The sequence below is a fragment of the Numenius arquata genome, chromosome 3 (genome assembly GCF_964106895.1).
Source record: "Numenius arquata chromosome 3, bNumArq3.hap1.1, whole genome shotgun sequence".
Classification (NCBI taxonomy): Eukaryota; Metazoa; Chordata; class Aves; order Charadriiformes; family Scolopacidae; genus Numenius; species Numenius arquata.
Window position 1 is genome coordinate 21,209,214 of NC_133578.1, and position 12,465 is coordinate 21,221,678.

Genomic DNA, 12,465 nt, shown 5'->3' on the forward strand with positions numbered 1-12,465 from the left:
CCTGTTCCCGCCTCACAGTAAAGAACTCCTTCCTAATACTTGATTTAAATTCCATCCTTTTTCAGTTTAAAATCATTCCCCCTCAGCCTATCACTACACTCCCTGACAAAAAGTCCCTCCCCATCTTTCCCATAGGCCCCCTTTAGGTACTGGAAAGCCGCTATAAGGTCTCCCTGGAGCCTTCTCTTCTCCAGGCTGAACAGCACCAACTCCCTCAGCCTGTCTTCATAGAAGGGGTGCTCCATCCCTCTGATCATCTTCATGGCCCTTCTCTAGACTCTTTCCAACAGGTCCACATCCATCTTATGTTTGGGGGCTCCAGAGCTGGACACAGTACTCCAGGTGGGGTCTCACAAGAGTAGAGCAGAGGAGAAGAATCACCTCCCTCAACCTGCTGGCCACACTTCTGATGCAGCCCAGGATGCAGTTAGCCTTCTGTTCTGCAAGTGCATGTTGCTGGCTCACGTTGAGCTTCTCATCCTCCAACACCTCCAAGTCCTTCAGTTCAGGGCTGCTCTTAATCTATTCTCTGCCCAACATGTATTTCTGCTTGAGATTGACCCCACCCACATGCAGGACCTTGCACTTGGCCTTGCCCATATGGCAGGGAATATTCCTTTGGTCAACTGGCGTCAGCTGTCCTGGTTGTGTCTCCTTCCAACTTCTTTGTGCACTCCCAGTTTCTCACTGGTGGGGCAGTATGAGGAACAGAAAAGACCTTGACTGCTTTACAACAACCAAAGCCATCAGTGTTTTACCAACACTATTTTCATGCCAAATCCAATGCAAAGCACTATACCAGCTGCTAGTAAGAAAGCCAGGTCTATCCCAGCTGGAAAAATAACTTCTTCCCTGACCATTAGGCAATTGTTAATAGAACATGTTTTAAACCATGTCAATCTTGCAGCTACTGCTTTTTTCCTGTACCGGTACTTTTAAACACACATTTTTGCATAGAGATAGTACAAAGGCTACAATTGCTAGAAACTTCATATTGTATCATCATCCAGGATAAACAGAAAATAATTTTCTTGCAATGGATTTTTCACACGTTTTTTGAAATCAGAAGCTGTAGCCTTTCTTAAAAAGTAGTATTTTATCAATCAATCACATTGCAGACACTTCAAAAAACTTCTGATACAGGATTAGTATAATAGCCCATACCATTGTCGCTGCTTCATTATCTTGGTCATTCTTCAGCAGTAAGGAACACTGATGTTGACAGGCATCAGTATCATCTTGTGCAAGATATAAACGTGCAAGTTCCAACATCGCCTGTGGATTAAAATTTTAACTATATGTAATTCAAAGATTAAGAAAGTTCTACGAGTATTAACCTGAAATTTGCAGAGCCTCAGGGAAAATGTATTTCTCTTTTAAAGAGAGCACTTTCTCTGTTGTTTCCTGTGGGCTCTTGGTCAAGTAATTTCATTCATTTCCATTCCCTCACCTTTAAAACAGATAAAACTCCAGAGGGATACTCTGGAGGCATACTGAAAACAGAGCTGCTCAGATACCAAAATACTATAGTCTTTAGAGCAGTGCTAAGAATAATTTTCTTGGAAAAAAAAAAAAGTTAGTGGAAGTAGTTTTAAATTCATTGACAGAAGCAAATACCTCATTAACATTCACCAATTAGTTTTGGAGTATAAGCAAATTCCAGCAGAAACAGTTTTCTTAATTGCATTTCCAAACCTACCCCATTATGACTGTGTATGGATCCACTTCTGAGAAGCAATCACAGACAAAATATTAACAAACTGAAATGTACATAAGCATGCATCCTTAAGGCTGAAGTCTCATCATAGACTATTCTGAATAAAATGCCACAGAAGAGTTTATAAACACAAAAGCTACCACAGATTTAATCAAGTTCTCATTGAAGCATACAGGAGTTAAACTACTCACAAAGTAAAATTAACAGTAGACAAGTAGTAAGCAAAATAACCTGCCTAATTTTAAACAGTGTTTTGATTCTATTTCAAAAAGTAGGCATTTATAGTTGCATCACAATCCTGTCTCTGGTTACACTTGTGAAAGCTGATCAGAAATTCAGTCTTAGATTTTCTAAGATGTCATTGTATTCTGTGTTGCTAGTAAAGTAGGAGTAAAGGAAAAATCTTCAGTAAGTGCATCTGACAGATATTCAGTGCAAATGTGAGCGCACAGCATATCTTGTAACAATGGAAATCTCTCAATAGTATGATTTTAGCAAGAACTGAAGGGAAATGCCATGCTGGTATTTCAATACTGGTGTGAAAACAAAAAAGAGATTAAGGCTTCGATACTGAATTACTGGGATGGCATACCACAAAAGCCATAGCTGTACTTGCACTATGATAGGCTGCCTCCCGGCCCTTAATGGTAGAATGCGGAAGTCACCCTCCTTTGAACATTTTAAGGATGCTTTTATTCCTCTCCCAATTTTTCTTCTTCTTCATCACTCTTACAAGACACCTTGAGAAAAGCCTGTGTCAAAGATGCTGAAGTTGTAGATTTAGGAAGGACCTAGATTCTTGAAACCATAACACACGAGTTCAAGTACCAAAACCTGGTGATATGCTGATAATTTAGCAGCTGGTGAATCTGACAGCTGTTCAGTAAGAAACAGCAAAATAAGAAGTCTTCACATACATACAACACATGCTAGAAAATAGTGGAAATTTGACCGAAGTCATATTTATTTATTTTTAATCTAAAAAACCCACTAAAGTTGACACTTAATTTTGGTGCTCATAAATTTAAACTTTCACTCCTCCCTTTCTTATCTCTAAAACCCAGGGCCATGAAAGGAGAAGAAGAAGAAGAAGAAAAGAAGAAGAAAGGATTAAAAATAAACTCAAATTTACCAGCATTTATCAACATGCAGACTTTGGGTAAAGAGACAGTGCAGGCAATAGAGCAGCAGTGCAATAATCACTGCTTAACAGCAGCATTTTGTGACTAAAATCAGAATCCTATCAAGTCCAGACAAAAGTCTAAAAGTGATAAAACAGATACAGAAGAGATGGAAATTGTCTGAACTAACGAAAAATCACCGGGACTTCATTCCAGAGGACAGGCAACGAGCACGATTGAAACCATCTCCAGTATTACTGTGCCGTACCTTACATATGTTCAACTAGCATATGAAGACAGGCTAAACTATATAATCTAATCGACAACTCAGAGTGTGCACAGACCACCACTTCAAACAGGAGTTTGTGCAAGAGACAGAAATTAGCAGTACACACAATTATTTTATCATAAGCAATGAAGGGGAGAAAGTTCAAGGCTTTATGTATAGCATAAAGCAGAAACAATTGCAAATATACTTCTGCACTGTGGATAACTGGAAAAATGAATGGAAAAACAATGCTAAATAGTCAGAGGGAGAACTGACCTTCTTATCGGTTTCACAGTGAACAAGAGCTTCTTTGTAAAATTTAATTGCTTTTTCATAGTTCCGCTGGGCTGTAGAATGTTTTGCAATCTCAGCACAAATTTCAGCTGCTAACTGTTTCTGTGCAGGAACTGCATCCAGCTGTTCTATTTGAGCCCGTTTAAGCACTCTGGCTTGTAATTCCCGAGCCTAGTGTGAGGAAAGCAGTGAACAGTCAAAAATTTCTAAAGGAATGAATTTTATATTCTCTACTTTTTAAAAATTAAATTATTTTAATGTTCTATAAGCACACTATGTATTTTATAGATAAAAAGCCCCAAATAATAAAAAATCAGGTAAAAATGTCTTCGCTATTAAAAACATCAATGAAACAAGCAAAACAAAACACCCCTCCTCAATATCTCTCCCTCAAAAACCTGTTTCAAAATGCCTTGCTTCCCTAAAATTCACATTAAAAACCTGCTGGAAAGCAACCTGGTGTTCATCCCTTTCAAGAAAATGGAATCCCAATATCCCATATTGGGATATATGGAATATGGATATATGGAATATTGAGATATATGGCATCCAATATCCCATATTTTCTAAAATATGACAACTGCATGCCAATCCAATAAAGTACAGTCTACACTTCATAGAACATAATTTTAAGATAATCATACATACAGTATTTTGTGAAACTTAAGGAACAGGACATTACAGCAAAAACCCAGGGAAGGATCCAGTTAATCCCTTGTATACTTGAAGAAAAGGATGGTGGAACAAGCTTATTTAATACCTCATCTAAAGAATATTTAGGTCAAATATATTCATTTGAATAAAGATGACACATTTTGTTGGTCTAAATTTCCCCTATATTTTTGTGCCTTGCATTATTTATAAGTAACACCTTCCCCACTTCAAATGGTTATGTTCCAGTCTATAACTACTAGCAGAGCTGTAGTCACAAAAAATGCTGGTGTAGGACATCATTGAACAAAGCCTCATTAATACAGACAAACGCAATGCTTTTGCACACAAGCCCTATGGTTTTTCTTAGAAAAATTTTATCATCATATCCATGGGTCCCCATTAAGAACTTCCTTACTTTCTAAGCTACCTTCCAACATCAAAACTACATCAAAAATATTAAATGGAAGTGTTACATGCCTTTTTCCCTTTTTTAATTCTTCTTAAAATTAAGCTTTTGATAAGGGGTATAAAAATGACCTCAGGGGCCATCATCCACAAGCTGTATGTACTTAAGTCCTTTATTAAGCACAGAAAACTCATTAAAAAAACAAAGCGGCAAATAAACCTTCACTTTTTATTTTTTGAGGTCCTTGATTTAGGGAGTAATTAAGAAGTCTAGCAGAAGCACAGAGGTAGAGCACTTTGTTAACAGCAGATGCCCCAAAAGAGGGCAGATAAGGAAATAGCTATGCCCAATTCTGACTATGCCTGATCAGTTTTCTTTGATTTCAACTGGAATTCTAGCCAATTAACACACAAGAGATTCCCTCTTTCTGCTCAAGCAGTTTTGTAACTATCTTCACATTGAAGTAAAGTCTCAGAAGAGCTGCTTCACTCATTTAAACTTCACAAGTTGAAGAGAAAGAAGCACTAATATTATTCTGCTGCTTCTCACCCCTAACCATTTTACTTAGCAGGGAATGAGAATTAAAACTCGAAGTAGAATCTGGTGCAAACTTCTAACATCACTTTGAAAACCAAGGGAAGAAGCTTGTTTAAGAAGAGGCAATAACATGACCAAGCAGTTAGTCCTACTGAAATAATCAAATTACAGGTGTTTTTGTGTAAATGAATGTGTCAGCGAAAGGAGAAGGAGCAGGAAAAGATTTCAAAGAAGGCAGGTATAAGAAAGGACAGTTTTGAGGGCAATAAAAAAAAAAAAAACACCACAAAAGGAAAAAAAAAGGGGAGAGAGACAAACACAAAGCTTTTGAAGTGTGATATCGTATGAGATCTGAAAGAACTATAGTAAAGAAAAGAGAAGTAGATGGGGAAATTTACTAAAAATCAATGGGGGAAAAAAGGTCAGCTTTGAGAGAGGAAAAAGTACATTATAATGAAAGAAGTAGTAAGAATTTAACAAAATAGTAAATAGCAATATCAGTAGGATTTTAGCTCTTATGTACAATTATTTTCTAAGCAATCTACATAATTTACTTTTCTTGCTGGTTAGAAGATGCTACCAAGGCTTACTGTTTCTGTAACAGAGTGGAGATATAATGGAAGAGAGTGTACTGACCCAGTCTCTTGCTTAACCTTTGTATTGAGAAAGCATCTAAATGGATAAAATTATGTCTAGCTTCCAAATTTGTTCTTTCAAGCCTCGGTCTGAGTGATAACATTCAACCCCAGAATGAACACATCTTATTATTGCTATTTAAAATAAACAGTGGTACAACAAAATGACAGGTAGCCATTGAATGCTGCTGTTCTGAGTGATGCTCAATGCACAGCTAAAGACATGTAACCTAGCTATCCCCAAAGCCAATTTTGTTTTAACCTGCTCTTCTAAAACTATGCTCCACGCACAAATGAAGGTGTAGTATGACCTAAAATTCAGATAACACTGCTCACAGAAAACTTGTCTTTCTAACCACTTACATTCTTTACACACCAGTCACTAGTGTTTTATACCTACCATGTACACTTTTTCCTCACTTACAAAAATATTTAGGTTAGAATCTGGGATAAAAGTGGAACCAGGGGTAACAGTTGGGACATTGCAAGCTTTCATAGGTTGGTTTTTTTTTTTTTTATTTCCCCCTTTACCTGTTGTAATGAAACAATAGCTTCATCAATCTTCTCCATTTTGCTGTAAATTTTTGCCAGAAGCACCTGGTAACGTCCATCTTCCATCAGAGAAGACAGTTCATTACCTATAAGAATTGCATTAAACAAACATGATTCTTATAAGAACTGATCCTGATAAAGCCAAAGAAAGATGAAGCTCTCTCCAGGCAAGGGCTTACATGAAAAGTTCAGAGCTACTTTTGAATAATGGTTAAAATATATATGCATAAAATAATATTTGAAGAGTAGAAGTTCTCCCTGGCTTGTATTCATTTTAATGTATTGACAAAGTGGTATCTTGAGCACAATTCCACATTAAAAAATTTAAAAGCCACAAAAATCCATATTTTTATCTTTATAGAAATTAAAAAAAAAAGTATATTGAGCTATACTTTATTAGCAAAATGTCTTCAAAGTGCTGTAATTGTGTCATGCTATTCTAAATCAGAGATTAGGCCCTGTAGCCAACCATGTAAGATCATCCCTCCAGTACATTTCGTATATTTCATTTTTCTTTCACACAGAGAGGATATTTTAGCATTTCTAAAAAAAGATATTAAACTGTTCAATATTTTTCCAAATCAGCCAGTAAGATACACTTTCTTTCCATGCAGAGAATGTGTGTTTATCAAAGACGTACAAAAAGGATATTGGCTTATATACTTTTTGCTTTGTTGTGAGATGGAAGAGAAGATTTTAAAGTACATGAGGCAAACTGTGTTTACTGCTAATTTCTCTTTCCACACTGGAAGATCAAGCTGTCTTGAGCATAATTATTAAAGTAGCCAGATCCTCCAAGGCTTAGCTAAGATAGTAATATACATTTGATCACAGAACTTTTTCAGCAAGACGGAAACAAGACAGAAAACCAACGCTCCCCTGCACAGTATGATAGACCAGTAAAATAGTGACATAAGACTACAAAGACTGGCAATAAGACTTGATAATACTAACTGTTTCTGTATTCAGGCAGCCACAGAAGTTAACAAATATAATTAAACCACTGCAAAAAGATTTCCTTAATTAAGGGTATAGCTCAATAGATTACACTAAACACCTTAAAACTTCTTAACTGCCTTTTGACAAAAACAAAGAAAAAAATCCAAATGTTTTAGCTTTGTGAGTGCATATTCCTAACATGTAAAAGAGGTTCCTAAGAGACATCATAAACCAGTTCAATCTCTTTGCTCTGAAAGTTACTGCATAGCATTTACCACCTAAACAACCATTCCCTAACAGCAAGAATGACTTATCTTCATTTGATCAATTCAGAATCAGAACATATGTTAGCACAGAAGAGAAAGAACTCTGCGATTGTATTCACTGACTTCATCTATCGCAGATGTTCCAAGTTTGAAAGTCCTGCCAAAGCACCTCTAAATATTAATGAAGTTTCTTTTAGAGTGCATTTCTCATTTATCATTTAATAGTTTCCTGTGTTTTACAGTTAAAAAAAATTTATAGGGAACTTGTTCAGTCCTTAGAATCATGCAGAAAACACAAACAACAGTAGAAGTTGTATGTTTTGCTGTAAATTAATAACATTCCTACCAGGCTCATGATCTAAAGCTTGCTGAAGTACTTTTTCTGCCTTTTCATATTGTTTCAGTTTCATTAAAAGCTCAGCCAAATCGTAGCAAAGGAAATTCTGTTGACCGCTTCTCAATGCGGCCTCATAGTAACTGATTGCCTAAAAGGAAGAAACAAAAAACTGAGTATTATTCTAAAGACAACAACCTCACTACTTAATTATTTAATTACATGCCCTACCTTTCTCTACTTTCTTCACTGCTCTTGTAAACAAGTAATTTCTAATAAATACTGTATTAAAAAAAAGATGTTATTTAGTTGCAAGTTCAGGCTTCCAAAAATGTAATGCCAAATTAGAGATAAATAGAATAACTAGAGCCCACATTTTGATAAACATGCATTTACATAGCCTAACCACATTATAACATTGTCTTTGACATGATGACTGTCAATTAAACTACATTTTCATCAGCTGCTGTAGTTGTATAATTCTAGTCAGACTGGAGTTATAAAGTTCAAATAAAACAGATAAAAGATGTAATGAAAAGTTTAAAAAAAATAACAGCATAATCTGATAGGAGTCTTTTGTCTTTGTACTTTTAAACATAAAAACTGCTAGTCCTATCAATTAAAAAAGTCAAACATTTACTCAAGAAAAAAAGCAATGTTTTAGGATCAATAAACTATCAATCCATGTGTTTAAAAAAAAAACCACTTCAAAATAACAACTTAAATAGTCTTGAAACAAGAAGAAATAAAAAAACTAAAGTCCATAAAACCTTCAACCAGTATTAAGCCTGACAGTCCTGTCCTGAGTCCAAGGCAGAAAATAGATTTCATAGAATGGTTTGGGTTGGAAGGGACCTTAAAGATCATCTAGTTCCAGCCCCCCTGCCATGGGCAGGGACACATTCCACTGCACCAGGTTGTTCAAAGCCCCATCCTGTCTGGTCTTGAACACTTCCAGGGAAGGGGCATCCACAGCTTCTCTGGGCAACCTGTTCCAGTGTCTCACCACCCCTACAGTAAAGAATTTCTTCCTAATATCTGAATTCTATCCTTTCAGTTTAAAACTGTTACCCCTCATCCTATCACTACACTCCCTGGTAAGAGTCCCTCCCCATCTCTCTGTAGGCCCCCTTTAGGTACTGGAAGGCTGCTATGAGAGCTCCCTGGAGCCTTCTCTTCTCCAGGCTGAACAATCCCAACTCTCTCAGCCTGTCTTCACTGGGGAGATGCTCCAGCCCCTGATCATCTTTGTGGCCCTCCTCCTAACTTCTTCCAGGTCCAAGAGAGACAGACAGACCACTATTTGAAATAATTTCCATAAGTACAGAGGAAGATTGTGCTAAGCACTTATGGAAGAGGTGCTGCTGAAACAAAGCACTGAGCCATTTCTCTTACTTGGTCTCCCAGACACTGTCTGTACCCATTTACTGTTTGTTATTTCAACACAAGTGACTAGAAAAAAGAGCAGATACCGAAAGTTAGGAAGTTGGCACTGATTCCTCTGCAATTTAAACTTGTCTATCATTCCATGTTAAAGCCACTTGTACAGAATGTACATGCCAGCTTGGGAAGATGTTGGCTTCCTCCAAAAAAGAAACGAGAAACCCTCAGCTTCTTTTGCAGCACATATGCAGAAGAATACTGCAAGCAAAAAAGAGCAAGTCTTTTTGGTAACATGGATGCTATTTAAGAACATTGTATTAAAAGGCTCAGTGAGATGTAAACAAAACATAAAAGACCTAAGTTCAAGATTCCTGTAATGGTACAATCACACCGTTTTCCCAGCATTTCAGCCCTGCTTGCTTCCTTCCCAGGATGTCCCAAAATACTTTCTACCCTTCCCTGTTCTGTGCACGGGCCACTGAGCTGACTGACCAGATATTTTGAAGGGGATCTGCAAAGTGTTTTGCACATTAAAAGTGAAATGCTTCTTCTGCTCAACCTGAAAACAAAATCAGTCCACTTGTTCACAATAATTAACACAATACTTAATTAGCCTAACACATTATTTATAGAATACCTTTGAATAGTTATGTGTTTTGATTAGGGCTTTTCCGATTTTACTTGCTAAAGTTGGATCTTTTTGATTTTTCTTCAAGGCCTGCTCGTAGACTTCTATGGCTTCATCAGGCTTCAACAGTAAAAGATAAAAACACAGAAGTCAAGGATTAAGATAAAAAGCGTATGAAGAAAACAAAATCTGGTACAACCTCCAGGAATGACTGACAATACTTCCGAGAGAAGAATGGTCGCTATGAAACTGCAGGAAATGTAAAGCCCATGGAAATTTACATTTCCATGCTAAAACAGAATGTGCCAAGCTTCAGAACTCTTCTAAACATCTCTAGCTTTTTTCTGAATTTAATTTAGATCTCACTTTAGATTTTTGTTAGTCTTATGGGTCTGTGTTCTACATAAAATTATCTCCTTGACTTTCATGGTCAGCTATCAGAAGGAATGCATTTCAACAGCTTTTTCTTTGAACGTAAACCAGTTACATTTGTAGCCAGTAATTATGGTTTGTTACATTCTAAAGCAGTTTCTGTTTGCCAACTACCAATCAATAGGAGTCAGCATGCTACGTTGTCTGAACTTGCCAAAGTCAACAAATGACTCAATCATTCTATTCATCTCTAGCAAGCACTTACCTCTTGAATATTCATGTATGCATCACCAAGAAGAAGGAAAGTATGAGCACTTGGCAGTTTTTCTACTAGGTCTCTGGAAAGAGAAGACAGAACCTGGCTCAATATTTAACATGTCAATACTGGTATCTAAACAACAATAAATAGGGCACAACGATTTTATCCTCTGCAGACTTCAGTTTGTCTTTACTTCTGAAAATAAAACAAAAACCCCCAAGATATCTTTCCAAAATAGGACTTCCAATTACTGTTTTAAACGTTACAACACTTAAATGAATTCATCAAGTCACTAAATATTTCTGACTTATAGTAGAAAGGGGGAAAAAGTGAGCTCACCATGCTACCATTAAACACCTAGGAAAATATATATGCACACACCACAAACTTTTACCTATAGCAGCCAGCATATAACTTCTTATCTTTCCTGTACTGCAGATAAATATCTGCCATTTTTTCTTTAGCTTGCACAAAGTAGGGCTGTTCAGGTGTAATATTTCGGAGCATAGTCAAGGCTTGTTCAACATCTCCTTGAGCAATTGCCAGATCTGCATTTGCAATCACGACTCTTAGTTCCTCAGGAGTTCCAGAAAATTCATTAATGGCGTCTTGCAGTATTATAGCAGCCTCATGCTGCAAATAATAAAACCGATAGAATTAAAGTATTTCCTCTTGTTGAGCAGCCAAAAATAAAGACATAATCAGCAAACGAATGTCTGGGGGCATTACACAAACCAACCAAAAAAACCTACAAAACCCCCCAAACCATAGTATCCATTTGTTTTGCTAAAAGATTTAAAGTGTTTTTTTTCCTCTTGATTTTGTAAGTAGATTTTACGTAATATGAACTACAAGAAAAAGTTTTAGTAGAGAAAAAACATTTGCATTGTATATATACAAGGAGGTGCTCAAAATTCAACTGGACAATGCCTTTAGCACTTTGCTCTACTAAGTCCTACTTTGAGCAGGATGACCCCCAGAGGTAACTTCCAACTACACAATTGTACGGCTTCTCTTATATTCTTACACATATGTTGTGTCCTACCTACTGTTTATTACAATACAGCTGATAGTAAGGATGCTGATACACAAAGATAAGGACATCATCCAAAAACATTTCTGATAGCATTAGACAGCAAAACAGGAATCTACATCCTGGAAAATGAACATCAACAGTATCTCCTCCTCAAAATTAAAAGTTTTACAGACTCAAAATTGAGCACCTGCAATTAGGGTTTTTTTTTCTCTGCAGTTTAAGGTACAAGCTGTCAAGTCAGCTATTAACACCTTGGAAATTTTACCAAGCAAGTCCTCTTGGTAAAGGAGGTGGTGGGTTTTTGTTCTAAATTAACAAAGATACATACATCTGTTAATGGGAAGAGGAAATTGTTTTCAGGTATGTATCATATCTTAAGAAGTTTGCCATCTTACCGGTTCTCCATTCAAACGATGAGCTTCTACTAGCTCTAGGAAGACAGACACACGGTCACTTGCATCAATTTCAATTCTTTTTCCTTTAGTTTTTGAGGAAGCAGTAGGTTTCCTCATTCCAGGCAAATTCTTTGCCATCTGTAAGGTCTTAATAGCTTCTGATAATTCTCCCATCTTCTTCTGAGTTTGGGCCTTAATTAAGTGATAAACAGGATGTTCTCTCACCTAAAGAAACATAAGATAAGGAGTTTCCAAATTTGACGTTATGCATAGTATTCAAATTCCCTGAAAGAAATTTTTTTTTAAAAAAAGCAGCCAAACATCGACCTCTGTTCCTTCATTCCTGCAAATATATCCAATTTCAATTTCAGTAAGTTACTTACGAACATATTAAAATTTTCAAAGAGTATGCAAACTAATAAGTAAGTTTTTAATTAAAAAAAAGAAAAAATGAGATGAGACTTCGGGATAGAAAAGCATTCATTACAGCATTATTTGAAACTAGACTGAATTTTAAGAGATTTTGAGTGTCTCTCACACTACTGTATGCACCCTTCATTAGGCTATTAATTAAAAGAGGTATACAATCATTATTTCACACAAGTCCTGCCTGTCATTTTGCCACCTTCTTAAAACATACTTCATATGTAAAGGAAGTGTCAATAAGGG

At 36.5% G+C, this 12,465-nt stretch overlaps 1 protein-coding gene across 1 annotated transcript in view; it reads right to left on the bottom strand.

Annotated features, from left to right (window-relative positions):
* The window catches only part of TTC21B (tetratricopeptide repeat domain 21B), a 38,941-nt gene that overhangs the window by 11,326 nt on the left and 15,150 nt on the right, over positions 1-12,465 (bottom strand). Inside the window, exons 14-21 of the mRNA XM_074145037.1 lie at positions 11,797-12,021; positions 10,760-10,998; positions 10,373-10,444; positions 9,744-9,885; positions 7,736-7,874; positions 6,164-6,270; positions 3,383-3,571; positions 1,165-1,275 (exon numbers count right to left, since the gene is read on the bottom strand). Of these exons, the coding sequence (XP_074001138.1) occupies positions 1,165-1,275; positions 3,383-3,571; positions 6,164-6,270; positions 7,736-7,874; positions 9,744-9,885; positions 10,373-10,444; positions 10,760-10,998; positions 11,797-12,021 (1,224 nt within the window). The remainder of the gene's footprint in view (positions 1-1,164; positions 1,276-3,382; positions 3,572-6,163; positions 6,271-7,735; positions 7,875-9,743; positions 9,886-10,372; positions 10,445-10,759; positions 10,999-11,796; positions 12,022-12,465) is intronic.